The sequence below is a fragment of the Brassica napus genome, chromosome C7 (genome assembly GCF_020379485.1).
Source record: "Brassica napus cultivar Da-Ae chromosome C7, Da-Ae, whole genome shotgun sequence".
NCBI classification, from domain to species: Eukaryota; Viridiplantae; Streptophyta; class Magnoliopsida; order Brassicales; family Brassicaceae; genus Brassica; species Brassica napus.
The window spans coordinates 17,466,822-17,491,808 of NC_063450.1; the positions used below are offsets into that span (position 1 = coordinate 17,466,822).

Here is a 24,987-nt window from a genome sequence, read left to right on the forward strand (position 1 = left end):
GGAAAAAGTCAAATTAGTTCATACCAAAAATTTCCGGCCGAACCAGTTCAATAAAAGGAGAATTGGTACTAAAAAACTTAAATTTAAGAAACTAACAATGAGTTAGAGGGGATATAGGAAGAAAAAGAAAGAGAGAAATTAAAAGGGAAGGATGGTTAGTTTTTTTAATGGTTATGAGCCAAAATTCTCTTCAATATATAAACCAGGAGCCTGACCGACTCTCACGGACCGTCTTCTCTTCAAAAGAAAAAATAGAAAGCATATTCCTCATTTGTCATCTTACTCATCATTCATCAAGCTTCCACTACCATCTCTCCCAAATGTATTCCAACAGCAACTCCACATTATCCATGGCACATAAGAATAATTGATTTTAACTTTTGAGCGTGCAGTTAGATATACCATCCACTCCATATTAGCAATAAACGTTGAAGTTTTGTTACACACCACATGAAGTTTACGTTAGTGTTAAAACACACAGACCTCGACACCTACCAAGTCATACTATACCAGTTATAGTCCCTTCGGAGGTTTACCGCGGTAAATATGTCCAAATCAGTGTAATCCGGTGTTGATCCACGTAATACCGTCTAATTTCCGCGTTGACCATCTAAATTTTTATTTTATATTTTGTCTGTGTAAAGTTGAAATACGGTTGATTGTTTTTTTGCTTATTATTGACAGATTTTGTGTAATTATTCATTACTAAATAATTACAATTAGCTATTAAACCCAAAACAAACACATAATTAATGTATTTAAAGATTTTTTCGTACCAAACACACCATAATCTAAATGTTTCTCCTACCAAACACACCATAATCTAAATGTTCAACGAATCAAAAAGATGCTGTTTAAAATTATATATAAAAAATTATATAATTATGTCTAAAACATGTGTCATCATATTTAAAATTAGTTAAATATATTATAAATGTATTAAATTATATTTAAAATTAGGCTCTGCATAATCTCCGAGTATTCCTCGATTTTTCGGTAACTCGTTAGGTCCGGAGTTGCCGCCCGACTAGCGCCTAGCATAGTTTCGAACATGGGTTATAGTATATATACTTTCTTTCATTTAATAGATTATTTTTCCCCAAAATCTTCTTAAACATGAGACAATACATTTATTTGTAAAGCACATTATTTATTCCTATAAGCTCCCACCTCTTTGAAAAGATTCACTAACTTTGTTTTGGATTTAAATACACAAAAATCTAGAGTAATTATGATATATGCATAGACGTATGGTTTTATCAATAGTTATCTATATTGTAAAATTTTAATAATATAATAGAGATAATTATTTGCTAGATGTCAATACTCTACTAAATTTTTTTCATTTTTAAATTCAACCGCTAGTAGGTTGAGAAAACAAAAACAAACAAAAAAATATTTTAGAAAAAAATAACTTATAAAACGCGACCCTCCTTCATGTTTACAATGCAAAATATCATTCACTCCACTCTGACCTCGCCACCATGCAACACTCTCTCGGCTCCAATCTTCTTCCGCCGGAAACATCCTCACGTTTTCATTTACGCCCACAAATCAAGCATGCAAATATTACTAAGTCCCAACTTCTCATTAATAACCCTTTCAAGAAAACAACAAAACCTCCAGACTTCCCTCCTCTTCTCACTTCACCGGCGACGTCACCTCCGTCTCCGGTTAAGCTCAAGCTGACCCATCATCACTTAAACCCTCTCCAGAAGCTAGCAGCTTCCATGCTCGACAAAATCGAGTCCTCCCTCGTTGTACCAATGGAACAAAACCACCCGCTACCTAAACCGACCGATCCATCTATTCAATTATCTGGAAATTTCGCTCCCGTTAATGAATGTCCGGTTCAAAACGGTTTAGAAGTCATCGGTAATATTCCTCCTTGTCTACATGGAGTCTACATCCGCAACGGCGCTAATCCTATGTTTCCGCCGTTAGGTGGACACCATTTGTTTGACGGTGACGGAATGATTCACGCAGTTAGCATCGGTTCTGATAACCGGGTTAGTTACAGCTGCCGGTACACTAAAACAAACCGGCTTGTTCAGGAAGCCAAGCTTGGCCGGTCGGTTTTCCCTAAATCCATCGGCGAGCTTCACGGTCACTCGGGTTTGGCTCGACTCGCTTTATTCGCCGCTCGAGCTGAGATTGGTCTTGTGGACGCGACACGTGGCATGGGTGTAGCTAACGCCGGCGTCGTTTACTTTAACGGAAGATTATTAGCCATGTCAGAGGATGATCTCCCTTACCACGTGAAGATCAACGGCCATGGAGATCTCGAGACGATTGGACGGTTCCAATTCGATGAACAGATCGATTGTCCAGTAATAGCGCATCCTAAAGTGGACCCTACCACAGGAGATCTTCACACGCTGAGTTACAATGTTTTGAAGAAACCTCATCTCAAATATCTTAAATTCGACACGTGCGGGAAAAAGACACGTGACCATGACATCACACTCGAGCAACCCACGATGATTCACGATTTTGCAATAACCGAAAATTTTGTCGTGATCCCAGATCAGCAAATGGTATTCAAATTATCCGAAATGATTCGGGGCGGGTCACCGGTTATCTACGACAGAGAGAAGATGTCTAGATTCGGGGTTTTGTCAAACCAGGATCCGACCGGGTCGAGTGTAAATTGGGTCGATGTACCCGACTGCTTCTGTTTCCATCTATGGAACGCGTGGGAAGAGATAACCGAGGACGGCGACCCGGTTATCGTCGTCATTGGGTCGTGCATGAACCCGCCCGATACGATTTTCAGCGAATCTGGAGAACCGACTCGAATTGAATTAACTGAAATACGGTTAAACCTGCGGACAAAAGAAACGAACCGGAAGGTCATTGTAACCGGGATGAATTTAGAAGCGGGTCAAGTAAACCGGAATTTCCTGGGCCGAAAAACCCGGTTCGTTTATTTAGCGGTAGCGGATCCTTGGCCGAGATGCAGTGGCATCGCAAAAGTTGATTTAGAGAACGGAACCGTTATCCAATTCAAATACGGACCGGACCGGTTCGGTGGCGAACCGTATTTCGTACCGGAGGGAGAAGGAGAAGACGAAGGGTATGTAATGGGGTTTGTGAGGGACGAAGAGAGAGATGAGTCGGAGTTTGTGGTGGTTGACGCATCGGAGATGAAGCAAGTCGCGGCGGTGCGGCTACCGGAGAGAGTACCGTACGGTTTCCACGGAACGTTCGTGAGCGAGAATCAGTTGAAGGAACAAGTTTAATTTCTGACGTAGGTGTATTTTCATAATTGTGCAAACCCTCCTTTTAATAGTTTGTGTTTAATTGCTTTGTTAGTATATCATTTGTGTATAAGAATTAAGAAGGGAAACGTCGTTGGCTTTGTTAACTTAATTACTGTTTATAGAAAGATTCTCTAGTTATTTATAGATGCTGAATTATCAAAAAAAGAAAGTTCAGTCTCTTACCGTATTCGGTTTAACCTAGCGTGTACAAAAAGTTTGGAATATAGGTATACTATCACTTTCATGTATTTTCATTTCAAACTTTATGAGTTATATTCAAAATGTTGATTTCTAAACTGTCCTCAAGCCCGAAATGTCAAAAACGGTGACAACCTATTTTGGTATTATCTGGTTTATTGCCTTTTAACACGCTAATGGCTCTTTAGCAAGTTTAGCATTAATATAACTGGTTAGCACTTTTTCTGAACTTTACTGGTAAGCACTTTAAAGTGAGAGACAAATCAATGTCTCACACGTGATCCAAAAACAAATCCCCATATTAATGTGTATATTTGAAGTTCCGATAACCATTAGCACTAAGATAGAAATGGAAGCGTTCTTCAGCCATCCGCATGATTTCACTCCAAATATATCCATAATTGGATCATTGGAACTATGCCAAAAACTTTGTACAATAAACAAATTGTTTGTTTGGAGGAGCTACATGTACACATATTCTAGAGAATATATATTTCATAAAAGTGATTGATGCAACAAATCTATTTCATTGTTAATATTATACCTTTTTAACACTTGTTAATATTATACTTAAAACAAACGTTGTGGGAGGAAAAGTCTTAAAACAATTTGATTATATGTTTTATGACATATTTATTAGAAAATTATTTACTAAGGACTATCTTAATAAGTATAAATTTGGATTCAGATGTATTGGAAATTAGGATAATGAGATGAAGTTATATTAAAGATACTTCAACCATGTGTTTTAGAAATTTTCCACTGATACTTAATAGTTTATATATACTCACACAACAACTTGTTATGTGTTTTTAATTTGTTCTCGTCTATAACGTGTCACTTGTTTTTTTTGTAGAACACTTGTTATGTGTATTCTAAAATATCTGCTAAAAAGCATAAAAATACGTAAAAAGTCAAGAGCGCATAGGAAAAAAAAAAACAACTCAAGAAAAAGTCCAATGATTTTATATATCAACCAATACGTTCGAACTTCTAACAAAACATGAAATATCCCCGGAACGACATCGACTGTGCCCTTGACACTACACATTGAATTGTGCCCACAAAACAAAATCACCAACTCTCCATTTCAAATAAATAATGGACCAGTATGTTTTCAGGAATTATATGTAGTTAAATGTTTAGTGAAGGATTACCTTTCTCGTTTACCAGAAAAAGGGATTACCTTTAACAATAAACACGTTCTTTAGGGAATTATTTTGTAGAAACTAAGGGTTTCATGTTTACCACAAAAAGGGTTTCATAAACATGCATGCACAGTATTTAATTAGAATGCCACATGCTAGCAAAAAGAACAAGCAAGCGGATATTTTTATTCCAAAGTTCAAAGGTAGTGGACAAAAAAAGCATTTTATCACATACATGCAAAGAAGTAACGTGATATAACAAACTAAGTCCCACATTGGAGAATTATACAAAGAGAGTCTAATATATAAAGAAATGTCCAATTCTAATAGTACGAGGCCTTTTGGGAAGGAAACCAAGAGTAAATTCATGTGGGCTTGCCTCTAAGGCCCAAAGTGGACAATATCGTACTAATCAGATAATATAGAGTTGGACATAGAGTTGGACATGGGTTTAACAATCCCAACAATTGGTATCAGAGCGGTTGACGAGAAATCTGCAAGAAGACCAAAATACCCTTCGAATAGGAACAGGACCCATCGAGTTAGGATTGGGAGGTGTGTGTGGCAGAGATCAAGTCAAAAGATCCTGGAAGTCAGTTGTGGGACACGAGATGAATGTGATCCTTAGTTTGAAGGGGAGAATGTGATATAACAAACTAAGTCCCACATTGGAGAATTAGACAAAGAGAGTCTAATATATAAAGAGTTGTCCAACTCTAATAGTACGAGGCCTTTTGGGAAGTAAACCAAAAGTAAATCCATGCGGGCTTGCCAATTAGGCCTAAAGTGGACAATATCGTACTAATCGGATAATTTAGAGTTGGACATGGGCTTTAATAATTCCCAACAATTGTCGTACTATTAGAGTTGGACAACTCTTTATATATTAGACTCTCTTTGTCTAATTCTCCAATGAGAGATGTCAATCCATGTCCCACATTGGAGAATTAGACAAAGAGAGTCTAATATATAAAGAGTTGTCCAACTCTAATAGTACGAGGCCTTTTGGAAAGGAAACCAAAAGTAAATCCATGCGGGCTTGCCAATTAGGCCCAAAGTGGACAATATCGTACTAATCGGATAATATAGAGTTGGACATGGGCTTTAATAAATCCCAACAATTGGTATCAGAGCGGTTGACGAGAAATCTGCAAGAAGACCAAAATACCTTTCGAGTAGGAACGAGACCCATCGAGTTAGGATTGGGAGGTGTGTGTGGTAGAGATCAAGTCAAAAGATCCTAGAAGTCAGTTGTGAGACACGAGATGAATGTGATCCTTAGTTTGAGGGGGAGAATGTGATATAACAAACTAAGTAATGTGATATAACAAACTAAGTCTCACATTGGAGAATTAGACAAAGAGAGTCTAATATATAAAGAGATGTCCAACTCTAATAGTACGAGGCCTTTTGGGAAGGAAACCAAAAGTAAATCCATGCGGACTTGCCTCTAAGACCCAAAGTGAACAATATCGTATTAATTAGATAATATAGAGTTGGACATGGGTTTAACAATCCCAACAAGTAACCTACTCTAAACACTTGTAAGTAAATACTGCTTTACATTTTAAAAACTTACTTAACAAACTTTGTTCTTCATATCGTATCTTGAGAGCACGCTAATCTTAGCCAATTAATGTGTTTTCAAAAACATTGCCATATACTTTCCGTGGTTCGACAGATTCAGATTTTAAGAACAATAAATTAACTAACGTTTTATTGAAAACATCAGCGGAATTTTCATTAATATATGCCATATTTAGCCAAGGTGTATGATTTAGCCTGTAGATAACGATGAACCATTGGCGAATTTTTGTAGATTCCAAACTGTATCGTCATTTCTTATAAAGAAAAAATGCAATAGAATGTATAAATAAAAATTAATTAGTAACAACAACTGTAGAATATCTAATAAATAGTTTTGTTTTTGTGAAAACATTGACTAACGTCTTCAGTTTAACTAGCTAGTGACCATTAACTTCTCAATTCGCTAAGTTTTGGGTCTACTTTAGAAAGCTTTGGAACACTCAGCTTTCATTTTCATCTGGATAATAAGAAAATATCGAATTCCTAAAATATCAAAACGTTTTAGGAAAATTAAAACTTTTCAAATCTTTAGTGTTACCAAAAGTTCTCTACTGTATAAGTTTATTGAATGGAGGAGCGTGCCCGAGTTCCACTTTAATAAGTCAACTCTTTAGATAACTTTATTTATTTATTGAGTTGCTCCTTTTTAATTACCTTTAATTTCAACTGTTAAAGTCATGTTAATTATGTTAATTAGCTTTTCGGTGTTTATGTTGCATATAGTTGATTGCCAAAAACACGAAATGATTATTTATAATATCTGAACTTATCGAAAGTTTTTTTTGTATAAATCAAAATTTTAACAGATTTTTAGATAATTTGGTCAACCTTAACCGATTTTGAGTTTTGATTGTGTGATCATATCATCAAGTTTCAAGGTTTCAAACTCATATGGTTTAATCCGTTAAACTACTTAAACTAGTATAGAAAAAGTTCAAATACCTTTACAGTTAGCTATAAATTATATTAAATAACTAATATTAAGATTAGTTGTTCTTATAAAGTTTTATCTGGCTAACAACATTTCAATTGCACGTTGAAGAACTAATATTATGTTTAACCGAATTCTTATCTCCACATTATAACTGTAAGCTTTAAACGCTAAATCCAAAGAAGAAACATAAATCGTAAAATCCAAACTCTTAAATTTAAACTCAGAGGATTAACCCTAAACTCTAACCTTAAATCTTAAACCTAAAGGATAAATATTAAGCCTAAAAGTACATTCTAAACCCAAATTCATAGGATTTACCCTAAAAACAAAACCTCAAACCTAAAACATAACCCTATCCTCTCTCTCTCTCTCTTGCTCCCGTCCTCGTCTCTCTTGCGTTTCCTCAGATTTTTTCGTCGTTTTAGTCACCGCCAAAGCTTTCGTCGACAGATCTCTCTGGAGAAGGCTTTCCGTCGAGAGTCAAAGCGGTTGGCCTTTCATTTACGGACCGGGCTTCACCGGATCCGAATCTTCTTGGGGGGCTCCCCATTCCACTTCATCCGCCGTGTTTTTCACCAACTGCAAACGCCGTGCTTCATCATTGCCGCTCCTCACCATCGCTGACTCTCAGATCTGCGAGTTTCTACCTCTAGCTGGGGTGAGCAGCGTTTGTTCCTACGGATATGGGCTTCTCAAGTCAGATCCGCCGCCGTACTCGCCGCTTGAAACCTCTGGTCTCTCGTCGTAGCTCCGCTTTTCTCACCGAGAAAGCCTTAGCGTCAGACGACCTCCTCAACATCGCTTTAGCTCGTATCCACCGAACTGGAGGATGGTATCAGCTTTGCTCCCCTCACTGGACTCAACCGTCTTTCCGCCGGCCGTCGTGCTCATTCTGCTGCGTATCTTCTTCACTGGCGATGCCACTACTGTTGTCACTCTCGCGGAGTTGGGCCAAAAAAAATTGCTAGTGGGCTTGATAAGCCCATCTGCCATTAACTTCAGCCCAGTTTCACAGCCTAATAATCAATGGGGGATCTTGGTCTTTTTGGCTATTTTCCTGAAATTTTTTGATGGATTCATCAAGAGTTTTACAGAAACTGAATTGCTTTTACGTGATTATCTCTCTTTGTCGAAGAGTCTATCTTTTGTTCATTTACCGGTGGATTCATCGGGCTCATCACCATCATCATTTGCCTCCTCTTTGAGGAGTGCTTTCCCTCCAATCTTTGAATGGAGGAGTCTTTCCATATCTATAGCCGTTTTGTTATCTTGTGTAGCGGTTCGTTCGAGACCTGAAGATACAACGGATTTCGTCTCGACGATATTCCGAGGTGCGGATTGGATGTTAACGTCACGATATACGGTGACTATTTCTCAAGGTTTCGGCAATGTCGTAAACTTTGTATTGACGCATCCGATCGTTGCTCTGGATTCGCTGTCCTACTATCTTAGAGCATTTGCTATCTTTTATGTTGTATTGTCTTTTGTTTGGAGAGTTCTACACAACTTTCCTTTTAATTGTAATTTGGATTTGGATGTTTAAGTATGAATGAAAGTGGTGTTTCGAAAAAAAAAAAAAGAACAATGTGATAAATGAAATGTATGTGTTATATCATTCAAATTTAAGCAGTATTGGCCGTCTAATATATATGTTAACTGGATATTATTATTTTTATCAATATTATTGTTTAGGATTTACATTACTCTAAGATTAGATTTTAAAAATATAACACTTATTTAGTAAAGATAAAAGTGTAACACATGAAATAATCGACTATGAGATGTTTTAACCTTGAAAGATATATAATAATTTCGCTTCAGTTAGAATTTTGTATTAGAATCATTTATTTTTCTTCTTTAAATTATAACTTAAAAACATTTGAAACTTATATTTGAGTAAAAGAAAGAGACAAAGAAGATTGTAAATGAAGGTAAGAAACATGGAGAGAGAGAGAGAGAGAGAGAGAGAGAGAGAGAGAGAGAGAGAGAGAGAGAGAGAGAGAGAGAGAGAGAGAAGTAATATTTTTAATAGATTTTGTGTTTGGGCCTAAACCTTATATATATAGACGCCAAATATATATTATTTTAAAAAATATTGAGCAAAATGCTAAAATTAGAAAACGCACTGTTTTTCTAAGAGAGAAAAAATGCGATCACAAAGGCGATTTACGGTTACCACTCTCGACGGTCAAATCTGGCGGCTGGGATGGAGTCGGCGGAGGTTCAGGGAGACTCTACGGCTGGGGTTCCTTCTCTGACGATGCAAAAGTCTTGGGTCACGGTAGCGAAGCAAAAACAAGTTCTGAAGAAATACGATATGGAAATCTTGATCTCGGAAGGGAGGCAAACTGTGATGGTTCCATCAGCGATTGTTGAAGAAGCTAATCCTCTATGGGAAGACTTTCTGATAGCGTGATTCATGGAAAAAGCTCCACACGTTGCTAAGGTGCATATGATATTGAATAAGATCTGGAAGTTTGGAGATAATACGAGGAAGATTGATGTGTATGAGATGGATTCAGTGACGATGAGAATCAGGATTACAAGTGAGGGGATAAGGGAAAGAATAATAAAGAGGGGTATGTGGTACATCGCAGGGATTCCAATGGTGGTTTCTAAATGGTCTCCGGTGGAAGATGAAGCCGGGAAGCTCACACCATTGTGGATGCACTTGGAGAAGGTTCCGATGTGTATTTATTCGTGGGAAGGATTGAGTTTCATTTCGAGCGCAGCTTGCATTCCTGATAAGCTACACTCGGAGACGATAGCGTGTCCAAACTTTGAGGTTGCTAAAGTGTATGTGAAAGCTGATCTATTGAAGCAATTGCCAACAAAGATGAATTTCACAACATGGGGGAAAGATATTTTGGTTGAGTTCACATACCCATGGTTACCTACGAAGTGCAGCAAGTGTGGTAAATGGGGTCACTCGGAAATAATATGTTTCAATGATAAGAAGGAGGAGGATAAACAGCAGGAAGTTGAGAAATCTTTGGAGTTGAAAGTTCAGGAAGGGATACAGAAAAAAGTGGAATCAAGTTTGGGAAATGATGATGAAATAGAAGGGTAGTATACAAAGGAGAATGAGAAGGCTGATACAGAGGTGTTCGAAGTTAGGAAAAATAAAAGTAATGAGGGGGATTTGGAGGGTGTCTTAGTAACAAATGGAGAAGAAAACTCAACGGAGGCAGCGGACAAGGGAGAGCAATTAGAACAATGGAAGACAGTTTCTTTGGAAAAGTCTAGTAGAAGTCCGAGGAAATCTGTTCAAGAGTTAAAGCATGGCAAGGAAACAATAATTACTTCTTCAAGATTTGCTGCTTTGAGTAATCTGGAGGAAAATAAGGAGGAAGAGATTAAACAACTAACGGAGGATAATGAAGAGAAGGAGCTTAGTGGAGAGAATCAAGAAAAGGAGATAGAAGCAGGGGAAGTTCAAACTGAGAAGCTGAAGGTAGTAGAATCTGAAATTAGACAGATACTGCCAAGGAACTCTAAAACGTATCACCAGGTGCTTTATGAGGGTTTAAACAAGAATGAGACTGGAATTATGACAAGGAGTTCCCGCAAAAATCACTGATGGTTGGGTTCTTCTGGAACATTAGGGGCTTCAATAAGAAAATTAAGCAGAAGGCAGTTAGTAATTGGGTAAGAAGCAGCAATATGGAGTTTGGGTGTGTTATTGAAACAAGGGTGAAGGAAAGAAAAGCTAAGAAAATTATTACAGAGACGTTTGAAGGATGGGATAGTATAACGAACTATGAATTTAAAAACTTGGGGAGGATTTGGGTAGTCTGGAGACAGGATGTGAGAATGACTCCAATCTATAAGAGCAGTCAGGTTATTACTTGTTCGGTATTGAGGAAAGGTGAAGAGAAAGAATTTTTATGTTCTTTTATTTATGCTGCGAATGGAGTGGAGGAGAGAAAGCAATTATGGGACGATCTGAGGAATCATTATGATTCCCCAATTTTCAAGGATAAGAAGTGGATTCTAATGGGGGATTTTAATGAGATTTTAGAGGGGGAAGAACACTCTAATTATGATGTTGATCGGAGGATTCCACAAAGTATGAGAGACTTTCAAGAAGTAGCAGGGTATTGTGGATTGACAGATATGGGATATCAAGGACCGAAATTTACATGGTGCAATAAAAGGGAAGAAAGGTTGATTTGTAAAAAACTGGACAGAGTGCTAGTCAATGAGAAGTGGCTGCATTCTTCAAGAGCTTACTGTGTCTTTGAGTAGGGACGATGTTCAGACCATTTGCGGTGTAGAATTCAATTGGATGTGGAGGAGCAAAGGAAGAGGAAGCCATTTAAATTCACAAACTCTATTGCGAAGATACCTGAATTCATAGCCCTAATAGAAGATCAATGAAAAGGAAATCATGCATTGTTTCATTCTACAGCAGCGATGTTCAAGCTAACAAAGCAGCTTAAGATCTTAAAGCAGCCACTAAGAGCTTTGAGTAAAGCAAAGTTGGGGGATCTTCCAAAGAAAACCAGAGAAGCTTATAAAGACTTATGTGAGAAGCAAAAAGCAACTTTGGAGATGCCGGTACAAGCAGCTATTAGGGAAGAAGCAAGGGCATATGTAAGATGGCAGAAACTTGAGTATCTAGAGGAAGAATTCTACAAGCAGAGATCACAAATTCACTGGCTTGAATTAGGAGATGGAAATATCAGATACTATCGCAATGCGATCAAGATAAGAGAAGTGAGGAATGGGATCAGGGAAATTCTTCGAGGTGATGGTAGTATTGCGAAGACAGATGAGGAAAATAAGAAAGAGGCTGAGAATTTTTTCACACATCCTCAGCCTGAGGATTTTGAAGGAGTTACAGAGGCAAGATTGAGGGAGTTGTTGGGTTTTCAGTGTAGTGATGGGGATTGTGCGAGGTTGAGAAAGAGGTATCTAAAGAAGAGATCCAGGATATTCTATTTAAAATGCCGAAGAACAAGTCTCCAGGCCCTGATGGATACACAGTAGAGTTTTTCAAAGAAGCATAGAGAGTAATTGGGGATGATGTAACAGTGGCTCCACAATCTTTCTTTCTAAAAGGATTTCTACCTAAGGGTCTTAACTCAACCATTTTGGCGCTGATACCTAAGAAAGATGAAGCAAAGGTAATGAAAGACTACATGCCAATCTCTTGTTGCAATGTTTTATATAAGATAATCTTGAAGTTGATTGTAAACAGATTGAAAGGGGTGTTGCCTAAGTGTATTTCGCTAAACCAATCTGCATTCATCAAAGAGAGGCTATTAATGGAGAATGTGCTATTGTTTACATAAATTATTAAGGACAATCACAAGGATGAAATCTCCCCGAGGTGTGCTATGATGATTGACATCTCCAAAGCCTTTGATTTTGTACAATGACATTTTCTATTCAACACTCTTAAAGCTCTTGGATTGTCGGAGAAGTTCATTAAATGGATCTCTTTCTATGTCACTACTGCATCCTTTTCTGTCCAAGTAAATGGAGAGTTGGCAGGGTATTTCCAAAGAAAAAGAGGGCTAAGACAAGGTTGCTCCGTATCTCCATACTTATTTGTGATTTGTATGAATGTCCTCTCAAAAATGTTGGATGAAGCAGCATCAAAAGGTCTGATTGGGTTTCATCTGAAATGCAAGAACTTAAATCTCACACACCTGTGCTTTGCGGATGACCTAATGGTGTTTGCTGAAGGGACCACAAGATCGGTAGAGGGGATTCTGAAGGTATTTGAGGAGTTTGACAAAATGTCGGGTCTGGAAATCAGTTTGGAGAAGTCAACTTTGTTTATGGCTGGTCTCAGAACAAAAAAGAGATGAGATCTTGAACCATTTTTCATTTGCAGCAGGGAAGTTACCGGTTCAATACCTAGGGTTGCCGTTATTAACCAAGAGTATGATTGTGGTGGATTTCTTACCGCTAGTGGAAAAAATAAGGAAAAGAATTGGCACCTGGACTGGAAGATTCCTCTCCTATGCACGTAGACTTCAGCTGATAAATTCAGTTATTATGAGTCTGGTTAATTTATGGATGGAAGCATTTCGCTTGCCGAGTGGATGCATACCTGAAATAGAAAAACTGTGCTCAGCCTTTCTGTGGTCTGGTGTTGAGTTGAATAGTCGAAAGGCAAAAGTTTCTTGGAAGGAAGTTTGTAGAACTAAACAAGAAGGTGGGTTGGGTATTAGATCTTTGAAGGAGATGAATGTAGTGAGTATCCTGAAGCTTTTATGGAGAATTATGTCTACAAACTCACTTTGTGTCAGATGGATCGAGGTTTATCTCATTCGCAAAGGTTCAATATGGTCTATAAAATATACTTCACAGCTGGAGTCTTGGATTTGGAAAAAGATTTTGAAGTCTCGAGAGATGGCAAAGCTTTTCTATAAGGTTGAAGTTAGAAATGGCAAGAAAGCATCCTTTTGGTATGATAAATGGTCCCCTCTTGGTTGTTTACTAGAGTTGCTGGGAACGGGTGGGTATATTAAGATGGGAATATTGGCAAATGCTAAGGTTGAAGAATGCATAAATCATAGAAGGCGGAATCACAAATATCCGATTTTTAACAGAGTAGAGGACGAGATTGAGAAGTTTAAAGAGAAGAAGAATGTTGATGAGGAAGATATCTATCTTTGGAGGGATGGGAATGATAGATATAAGGAGAAGTTTTCGACAAGTGAAACTTGGCAAGCTGTACGAGAGAAGCATCAGGTGAATAACTGGTATAAGGCAGTGTGGTTCAAGCATGCAACTCCTAAATTTTCATTTCTAGTCTGGATCACCATGAGAGACAGACTTACAACAGGAAGTCATATGGTGCATTGGAGAATGAATAATGACACTTCTTGTATCTTCTGCCAAGAACCTATGGAATCCATTGGTCATCTTTTCTTTGAGTGTCATTTCTCTGAGCAAGTCTGGACAAACTTGGCAAAAGGAGTGCTTAAGGATCAGTATACAACGAGCTGGATAGGTATCAGAGTCGGCTTAGATAGGGGGCTAGCGGTGCGACCGCCCCGGGCCCAATCCGTTGTCCCCCTATTTCTTAATAGATAAGGGTCCGACTTTTAAAAAAAATACATGTATTTTTATATTAAAAATAAGAAAATGGGCCCAAATTTTTTTATTATATGAAAGTATTTTTTTATTTCCATAGATTTATTTTAAAAAATACTTCTGATATTTTGAAAAAAAACATATATCTATCAGATTTTCTAAAGAAAAATAATAGTTTGGTATTAAATTTTTTTTGCCACAGGGCCCACGACACATTGAGCCGGCCCTGATAGATATGCAAAGGATCATCACCGATGAAAAACAAGATAAGACTACTCTCTTCACGATCAGATATCTGTTCCAAGCAACTATCCATCAAATTTGGGGAGAAAAAAATAGAAGAAGGGATAAAGAAGCAGCCTCACCACTTGCTTTTCTTGCGAAACAGAGAAATAAATTCTCTATATTACAGAAGAAGGACAGGAGGCTAGAAGGCGGTTTGACGTTCTGGTTTTCAACAAGATGAGGCTGGATTGAAGGAGTGCTTTGATGGAAGTCTGAAGTTCATTTTGAATCTTTTCTCAGTTTTGTATAAAGAATTATAAAAAAGGACACACGTACTTGTAACAAGGTTTTTTTTTTTGAATTAAATTTAACATTCAATTCAAAAGAATATATATATATATATTGAGGAAATTGGGTGATTGGTTGGGTTGTAAGAAGTGACTTTAGTTTTTATCTACAACTTTAAAAATCACCAATCATGCTTTATGTTAGTTTCTAAAACTATAACCAAAAAATAAAACTACATCCAAAAAAACGAAAAAAATAGATATAAAAGTCTTATGTTTTAAAGCCTCATCTTTTGGATGTAGGAAATATTTTGTCGTAGAAATAAATTTTAAAGCTACATCCTTTAAAGATAAATCAAAAAATCCTAGAGACTAAATTTTAAAGTAAATTTTCTATACTTACAGTCCAAACAATCACCCCTATAATATAATAGATTTCATAAGCTAAGCATAGTCTCTAGTCCTATTTTATCTATTCAGAGTAAATTAGTTTAACAAATGGTTATCTAAGTCATTTTACACATACTTTTCCCACTTTTCAATGTAACGTTTTATCCTTATAAATATATAACTTATTTGTGTATACTGAACTAATTAACTCTAAAACAAATATAATTTAATAAAACACCACTTGAAGGAATTGGGTTGTAACTAGAAAAACCCAATTCGAAATGGAACTGAACAAGAACTCAAATTAGCTTCATGGGCTACATACATACATCTCCTTTATGATATCGAAGGTCTCGCTGAAAAGCCATATCTTGAAAATAGTGAAGTCCCTAGACATATTTAAAAATTAGATACGCGCCTTAAACATATTATATACATCAATTATTTTATATATTATATTTTAACATATTATGAAATAAAAAATATATATTAATTAAAAAACAATAACTATTACATATATAATTGAATTTGTGCGAACATAAAAATAAATTTTATTAATCCAAACAATATATTTTTTATTTGATAGGATATATAATTAAATTTAAATTAAATTAACATATATAGTACATTTTTAATACTAATATCTATTAAATAATGATTTCAACTCATATGCCTTTTTTGATCATTTGCATCTTTTAAAGAAAAAACTTTAAATTACTGATAACAAAATTTTCATTGTGAGATTAATAATTTTATTAATTTCTAATTTTCTTAAAAATTATGTTGTCAATGTTTATTAAAATATTTAATCAAAAAAAATTGTTCAAAGTAAATTTCAAAATTAAAATATTTATGTATTTTATATATTATATAGTTTAATTTAAAACTATATATATATATATATATATTTTAATCTTAATAATTATTAAATGAGACTTTATACTTATTTAATTTTGTAACCATTTACATCTTGTCATAACAAAAATTTTAAACAATGGATCAAAAAATTTGAATGTGGGATATTTAACCGGTTTAGTAATTTATAGTATTTAAAAAAATTCAAAATATAACATGTACAGAAAATCTAAATTTTTATTATATAGTTAATATTGTTGATTAATTTATTTTAATAGTTTAAAATTAAAAAAAATATGTTGGACAATAATTATCATATATAATTTAGTCACAATAGTTAATTTGGTAATTGTTATTTAAAGAAATAATAAAAACTATTAATAATGAATTTATGTTTAGTTTAATAAAAAAGTATTATATATTTGGTGATTAACCTATTTTCTAAAGAAAAATCATTTTTGTGATGACACGTGACTAAAAAAAATGTTGCAATGCTTCTGGAATAATATATAAGTGTTATAAAAGTAGTGGAAAAGTCTATCTTTATTCGTAACATAGAAGTTCCTTATATATTAGATTACACCATCATAGATAAATAGAAAGATTAAAAATCATAATCTCTTGGTTATGAGCTATCCACAATCTGGTTCATAACACTCTCCCTTGGACGCCATAACCATTTAGAGCTTGTAATGTGATTTAATGTTGCCTCATTAAAACCTTACCAGGAAAACCCAATTGGGACAAAACCATGGTGAAGGAAAAAGAGTACAACACACATTACTCCCCTGATTTGGACATTACTGAAGGTCCATTGGACCTCTCCAATTTTCTGCAATCCGTGGGTGATGAAGATCTTGGGCAGAATATGCTTCGTCCTCGAACATGATAGTTGGTTCTTCTTTACCATCAGCCATGCCACAATCTGATCGAACATATTGAGTCATCGACCTCAAATACACACACACGAAATCTTGGATGATGTTGCTGTGATATGCGTGTACTACCATGTGTAAAACATAACATGTATGAAAACAAATCAACAAAACCAAATAACCTCTATTTGGACTGGTTAGTATAAAATAAACCAAAATCAAAGGCTTCTTCATCGTCCTTCTTATGGACCAATCAGATCAGTGTCTAAAACAAGACTTCTGCATCGTCCATCTCAGGACTAAATGGACTTCTTTATCGTCCACCTTTGGACTGAATGGATCAGTGTCCAAAACAAGTGATCTCACGCCCATGTACTAGATAATGGGTGAGACTGGTCCATATTAAATCTCTTGAGTACCATTTTCTGTATATACTATTTGATGCACAAATATTTCATTGTTAATGTACTCAAGCTGTAATCCCAAACAAAACTTTGTTTTCCAAGATAACTCTTTCTTGAGATATTCAACTGTTTGAAAAATTGTATCCAGAGGTTCATAAGATATTCAGATCATACACTTTGATGATTATCAATATTGTTCTCCAGAACTTGTTGTACTTTCAGCTCAATACCCTCTAGTACTTTCATTATCCAGTGGACCATCTAAATATGCAGTCACTACATCAACTTGCTGCAAGTCTAATTTTCTCTCTTATATAGCCAGACTTATGAGAAATCTAAAAGTAGTTGCATCCACCACATGGGAGTATGTCTCCTCATAATCTATTACTGGTCTTTGTGAGAATCCTTGTGCAACATCAGCTTTATATCTCACGATTTATATTCCTCACAAGACCCATTTATATCCACTGGTTTTAACATCATATGGCGTCTTAATCATATGGTCAAATACGCATTTCTTCCTTAAACTATTTAACCCCACGTTTCCATTCAATCCAATATGTTCTACGAATGTGCACTCTTATATTGACGTGGATTCATGATCCTCGCTTATATTCATAAATTCAAGTGCTACCTTGTATGCAAATAAATCATCTTATGTCGACATTCCTTATTGGTTTCATTATGTTCCAGACATGATATAATCGATTGAGATTCATAATTATCAGGACCTTTAATACTTTGCAGCTTGGCGTCCCAAGCTACATTGTTTGGTACCTGTACCTTAGAGCCGACCGGCCTTATCTCCATGTCTGGGATGGTTTCCTTAGTAACCTCGGATTTGGATTTTGATTATCATTCTCTGCACCTTTCTTTTGTTTCCGAGGATTCTTATCTTTTGGAACCTATTTGGTCTACCACGTTTCATACGTTGTCTAGACTCTGTAGCAACTTGACTGTGTCTCTTCTTGGACATCAAATTCGTTGGTGCTTTACAAGCTGGTTTATATATGACTTAGTCATTCTTTTTTGGGTCAGCAAATGTGTCTGGCATTTGATTAGCTAGCTTTGTAAATGTATAATCTTTGGACGTCTATTTCACATTCTTTAGTCCGAGGATCTTGCCAAGACATTGATGGTTGATTCCATTCTATTTCTTTTACCATTCTTTTACCAGCTTTATTATTTTTCTCCTCCTGGTCTTAAAATAATCTGTGTACCTGGCCTCAAATATAATCACCCATAGTTGGCTCAAGGTACTTTATTATTGTGGGAGAATCATATCCAACATATATCCCCATCCTCCTTTTGAGGTCCCATCTTAGTTCTCTGTGGTGGAGCAATTAGTACATAGACATCACATCCAAATGTCTTATGATGGGGTATGTCTGGCTCTTGACCCGTTAATAATTGTGATAGGGGATATCTATGCTCACTAAATGACCTGATGCGTATTAACTTAAGTGCATGTAAATTTTGTGTGGCCCAAGCTATGAATGGTAGTTTTTGACCTCATAAGTTATGGTCTATCAATCAGCTATTTGCGTTTTAAAAGATTTCGGCCAAACCGTTCTTGGTATGGACATGTATCACATAATTGTCCACACTTACCCCCATGGACATACCATAATCATTTAAACGTTTGAGACATGTATTCACCAGTATTATCTAGACTGATAGTTTTTACTATGAAAAAGGGGCTCGTAGCCGTTTTACTGGTGATGGCCTAATGAGTTTCCCTTGTGTACATGCTACACACGTGAGATTCTTTGGGAAAACTCTTCTTATCTTTTAATGTGTGCCTTTTGGATATCAATTTTCGCATCATGTTTGGACCAGGATGGCCAATCCGGCTGTGCCATAAAGTGTATATTTTAGCAGGCTTTTCGCATCTATCATACTGATCTATGCATAGTCTAGGTCAGTAGAGAATGCATGTATAGTCTTTAGGACTTATTATGGCCTTGGGCGATTTTATACATATATAGAGAATGCAGGTATAGTCTTTGTGAATATAAGGCATCACTGATTTCTAGATGCATACCCTTAGGCAATAATATATTAGCCTAGCCATAGTCTTCTTTCGGACTATCGATACCTGTTTTAGTACTTATATTGGCGTTTTTCAGTGTACTTATATAGAAAAATCATTCATTCATTTAATCTAAGCAAACAATGTAATAGAAATAAATTCAAGGACTCCCAAACATCTTTGTGACATACAAGTAAAGCAATCACACAAGTTTGATGTCGAAATTAAATTATCAACTTGATTCTTTTAGGCAATCATAAGTTTCATATTCCGTAGGATCATCTCCTTCATGATAAAAAATCATCTTTACCATCTTTATATACCAAGTGGACTTCAAGATTCTTCCCTTTAAGACTCTCTTGATAGAGGTCACAAAGATGTTTGGGAGTCCTTCATATCTTAGCCCAATGGTTCTCCATTCCACATCTATGGCACACTGGTTTGGTCGAGCTTTGTGGTTTAAAGGATATACCACGGCCACTGCCTTGACCATGGCTCAAATTGGGTTGATACTCACGGCCTCTGCCATAGTGATTCCCACGGCCAAATGTGTTATAGTGGCCATGGCCACGTCCTTTCCACCCTCCACGGCCATGACCGTGTGGTCTATCATTCTGGACGTGGTTACCTTTTTTTCTTCTGCGGCCTTATTGGTATCAGGTAATGAGGTTAATCCAGGAGGTCTCAATTCACTGTTTCTCATCAGTAATCCATTATTTTGCCCAGTTAGCAATAGACGCATACACAGACTTATAGTCCTGGAATATGTGATTCCTCCAATTCAATAGGACCTTTGGTAATAACACTGTTCTTTGGTGATCATATCTCGATTTTTAACTATGTCCAAAGGTCTAGAGGATTCTCTATAGTCAGATACTGATCTTTGAGACTCTTAATAAGATGATGGCTAATAATTAATATTACCATGTATCAATCTTTCTCATTGGCATTATTGTCTTCTATGATACATTCACCGAGTCTTTGACTTTAAGATAATCTTTGTATCCAATGCCCACCGTAAATAATTATCTCCAGAGAGATTTAGGACAGCAAAATCCAAGTTGATTTTCGACATCTCAAATCATATATTACTCAATATTTAGGTATAATTTTGAAGCGGCCTTACTCTTAAAAACAATCAATTCGGATTTCAATCTTGTGAGGACAATGAAACTATCAATCTTAAAGGCATTTAATCAATCAGTCAATTTCTAGCAAGTCTCAGCAATACTATTTCTATGTGCTCATAATATTATGATTTATCAAGACTAGCAAAAACGGATTCAATTAATCATGCAATTAGGGTTTAACAATCAATGGATTTTAGCAAGACTAGTAAAAAAATTTATTAATCACTCAATAAGTTTCAAGGCTGATTTTAGCAATACTAGAATATAGATTAAGCATGAATTTCAATGAATCAGTTTCAAAGCTGATTTTAGTAATACTAGAATATAGATTTCAAGCATGAATTTCAATGAATCAGTTTCAAGGCTGATTGGTATTTAGCATAAACCGTGTGTAAATAATTTATCTAGTATCCGAATTTATCAAACTTCAAAAATATATAATCAGATCAATCAATTTAATCGAACTTAGCACACAATCTTAAATCTCAAGACATTAGATTTTATCATGAATCTATCAACCTAGCATACGGATTCTCAATTCTCAAAGACATCCAAATCAGATCAATATAACCTATCATACGGATTATTTAGGGTTTCTATTTAAAACAGATCAAAATACAAAACTATCAATCCTAGCAGATGATATTAAACCTCAAGAATCATGCAATCAGATCATTCGGATTTTAAACAAGTAAACCTCAATCAATCTATCAACCTATCGGATTATATAAGCAAAGCAAGCTAGCAACCCATCGGATTCAATCAATGTTTTAACAGGCTGGTCGGTTAAAACAATTTTAAATCAGATGAACAATTAACCAAGCAGGATGAGAAAATAAATCTATCAATTTAACGGTCAAACAATTCTAGCAACATAGCATCAGATTCAATCAGATTTAAAACCTCAATGATCAAAACCGAAAACAGTTTTGATTTCAAAATATTTGATTAGGGTTTTAATATGTGATTTGATAATTATAGTATAATTAATTCTGATACTTATATTATTTAGGGTTTATAGATATAGGGTTAGGGTTTATCGGGTTTTAACTTGTAAAAATCGATTTGGGGTTTTAATCATATAGGAACATGATTTAGAGTTTGGGGTATCGAACTTTTAGAGCTTCGATTTACTCAATTAGGATTTTTGATCTATTACCCTATGGTTTTGATTCATAAAGATTAGGGTTTTAGGATTTCATTCTTTATCAATCAATCCATGTTCGATTATGGGTTCTTAGGTTTTGAATTACCTTTTAACTTTAGATGATTGTTGAATCGGACCACCAAATGAGTTGAGCCGCGAGCTGCACACGAACGGGACACGAGCTGGAATGGATCGAGTTGCTTCTATCGGGTCGCGGACGTCTTTTGTTGCTTGATCGGGAACGCCTTGATCGTCGGACGCGAGCTGTCTGATGCTGTCGCGAACGAGGAAGAAGTCGCGTGCTGGAGCTGTTGCGAACGTCTGAGCTAGGATCAGAAACGCCTTGGGCTGAAGCTGATCGGGGACGCGAGCTCGAACAGATGTAGGAACAAGAGACGCGATCGGGGATTAGGATTCGTCGGATCGCCGGCTAGGATTAGGGTTTTAGAGTTTTTCGATTTGGGTATTAGCTTAGGGATTTAGTGTTTCGTGCTGATAACGTGTTATAAAAGTAATGGAAAAGTCTATCTTTATTCATAACATAGAAGTTTCTTATATGTGAGATTACACCGTCATAGATAAATGGAAAGATTACAAATCATGATCTCTTGGTTATTAGTCATTCTTAATCCGGTTCATGACAATAAGCTAGTGCGAGAACTAATGTCCAAAAGGTCTTGTGCCAACTGACTAACGACGTCGTATTATTCGTCCTGTTAAAAATCATCAACTTCAGTTGTCGTTTTACTCCATCAACAATAAATTAAAGAACTTCGAAATATCTGGATTCATCGATTTATCCCATAAAATTAACAGCTTAAGAAAACTCTGATTGAATCTGCTTCTGCTTCTGCTTCTGCTTCACCTTTCTGAACCATTTTCAGATTCCGACCAATCTTTCCACTCGCGTTCGAGGCATGCTCGGGTGTCTTGTTCTTGAGGAATTCAAAAACTGCCGAACGAACATCGTCTGTTTAATCCAGTTTCTCTTCTCCTTCTGAGCTCATCATTGTCTTCGGATTTTAAGGTTTCATAGTTTTTATGTTTCCTCTTCGTTTCTTTTATTTGTCTTACTTGCACACACACACACACACACACACACACACACACACACACACCACATGTTCGACGAAATGACTAAACCAATGTACTCGTTTTCACTTACTTCCTTTCACATTTTTCCTTAAATCTTACAGGGCTCGGCCAAAGTTATCGTTTTTGGCTTAGTTTCTGATTTGGGTTCTTACGTCAAGCCACCATGCTTCTGGTTTCGCCTCCCTGTAGAGGTAAGCTGCTTTGTTTCTGTCTTATCTTTTCTGATCATCCATAATTGTACACAGTGTCTCATTGTGGCTAATCCTCACCTATAGGTGTTTATCCTCAGTCCATTGCTTCCAACCCGATTGATTTTTCTGCTAGAGGCTCTTATGCACTTGCCTTTCAGGTTTTACATTTTCATCTCTTACAACTTTGATCTTGCTGAGGTTGGCTTTTCACCTACTTAAATTATGAATTTTCTTATATATGCAGATTCCTCGTCCGATTCTTAAAAAAGAGTGTTCAATGAGGTTCGTTTGTTTCAATCAGAAGCCTAAACAGCACCCGAATTTCAAGAAACGGCATGTGTCTACACAGAATGTGGATCTTCCTCCTGTGTTACCCAAGAACAAGAAAAAACCTTATCCTATTCCTTTTAAGCAAATTCAGGAAGCAGCTAAGAAAGACAAGAAACTTGCACAGATGGGCATAGAGAAGCACTTGGACCCTCCCAAGAACGGGTTGCTTGTCCCCACTCTTGTTCCTGTCGCCTACGAAGTCATAGATAACTGGAAGTTGCTCATCAAGGGTTTAGCACAGCTTCTCCATATTGTTCCCGTCTTTGCTTGCAGGTAATATCAGCTCTATCTCAGTTTTTGACCCAAAATCATTTGCTTTTGCAAGTTTCCACTTACTTTGTTTTCGTATTGTTGCAGTGAATGCGCGGCGGTTCATGTGGCTAGTGCTGGTCACAATATTAGGGATTGCAGTGGTCCAACAAGTTCACAGCGACGTGGTTCTCATTTATGGGTCAAAGGCACCATCAATGATGTTCTGGTTCCTGTTGAGTCGTACCACATGTATGACCCTTTCGGGCGGCGTATAAAGCACGAATCCCGGTTTGACTACGAAAGAATCCCAGCGGTTGTTGAGCTATGCGTCCAGGCTGGTGTTGAGATTCCAGAGTATCCTTCTCGCAGAAGAACACAACCAGTTCGAATGATAGGAAAGAGAGTGATCGATCGAGGTGGATATGTAAAAGAGCCTGATAAGCCTTGCAGCTCGACATTGTCATCATCTCCACTAGCTGATCTTGACACACTTGGTGCTTGTGAGAGGTATCCACCTCCCACACCAGAGAAGGTACCTAAGATAGCACAGGAAACAATGAATGCTTACGAGAAAGTGAGATGGGGTGTGACCAAACTGATGAGGGAGTACACGGTGAAAGCATGCGGATACTGCTCTGAAGTGCATGTAGGACCATGGGGACATAGTGTGAAGCTGTGTGGAGAGTTCAAACACCAATGGAGAGACGGGAAACACGGATGGCAAGATGCTCTTGTGGAGGAGGTCCTTCCTCCTAACTATGTATGGCATGTGAGAGACCTTAAGGGAACTCCGCTTACCGGAAATCTCAAGAGGTTTTATGGTAAAGCCCCTGCTTTGGTTGAGGTTTGTATGCACAGCGGAGCTCGGGTTCCTCAATGCTACAAGGCCATGATGAGGCTTGACATCATCGTTCCTGATTCACAGGAAGCCGACATGGTCGCGTAGGTCCTTTGACATGTTCATAGTAGAACACAATTGTTAGGGTAAAGAAGCTTCAAAACATGGCTGATGATGGAATGGGCTCACAAAGCTAGAATCTTTCTACAGTGGTGTTTGACACGTCTACCTATGTACAAAAATGATTTTATTTCAATGTAATTTACGCTAAAATTTATAATTTACATATTATAAAATACAAATATGATGATGATTCGTTGGGAAACTCTAAAGGATATGGATCCGCCATTCAACCTAGTTTGATAATTGTCTAGGGCTTCTTTATTTTACCAATGTTTACATATCACTTTTAGTTAAAAGTTAAAACACTCTTCAATATTGAAATGTTTATTTTTTCTAAAATATTATTTAATATAAATCAACTAATTATAAAAATGTAAATTAAAATTGTTAAATATATAATAAATATAAAATTGCATAAAACTTGTAACATTTTTTTAATATAGGAGTAATTATTCTTAAGGGGAAGAGTTGCAAAACCACAATTGAACATTTTTTGGATTTTCAAATAAGGCTTGAAACTAGTTCTGTTTATATGGTCACACAAATGTAATTAGATTGAGAGATAAATTTTAAACTCGGATTGCTTAGCTTTCTAAAAGCGTGTTTTACCACTCGATGACATTCGCATGG

At 36.5% G+C, this 24,987-nt stretch overlaps 2 protein-coding genes across 2 annotated transcripts; both read left to right on the plus strand.

Moving 5' to 3' along the window:
• Positions 1 to 690: 690 nt before the first annotated feature.
• LOC106449275 (9-cis-epoxycarotenoid dioxygenase NCED6, chloroplastic-like) lies at positions 691 to 3,440 on the plus strand. Its single transcript, XM_013891056.3, has one exon. The coding sequence runs from the start codon at positions 1,485 to 1,487 to the stop codon at positions 3,240 to 3,242; it is 1,758 nt and encodes a 585-aa protein (XP_013746510.2). The 5' UTR covers positions 691 to 1,484; the 3' UTR covers positions 3,243 to 3,440.
• An 18,832-nt stretch (positions 3,441 to 22,272) lies between these two features.
• LOC111212757 (APO protein 1, chloroplastic-like) lies at positions 22,273 to 24,559 on the plus strand. The gene is made up of 5 exons (XM_022714343.2): positions 22,273 to 22,555; positions 22,725 to 22,814; positions 22,899 to 22,972; positions 23,059 to 23,417; positions 23,502 to 24,559. The coding sequence occupies exons 2-5, from the start codon at positions 22,787 to 22,789 to the stop codon at positions 24,340 to 24,342; spliced, it is 1,302 nt and encodes a 433-aa protein (XP_022570064.1). The 5' UTR covers positions 22,273 to 22,555; positions 22,725 to 22,786; the 3' UTR covers positions 24,343 to 24,559.
• Positions 24,560 to 24,987: the final 428 nt, after the last annotated feature.

Excerpts from the sequence above, each read along its gene's own strand:
- LOC111212757 (XM_022714343.2), top strand. The coding sequence starts at position 22,787 with ATGCTTCTGGTTTCGCCTCCCTGTAGAG. Across the intron at positions 22,973-23,058 it reads CTTATGCACTTGCCTTTCAG|ATTCCTCGTCCGATTCTTAA; the intron begins GTTTTACATTTT and ends TTATATATGCAG. Across the intron at positions 23,418-23,501 it reads GTTCCCGTCTTTGCTTGCAG|TGAATGCGCGGCGGTTCATG; the intron begins GTAATATCAGCT and ends GTATTGTTGCAG.
- LOC106449275 (XM_013891056.3), top strand. The coding sequence starts at position 1,485 with ATGCAACACTCTCTCGGCTCCAATCTTCTTCCGCCGGAAACATCCTCA.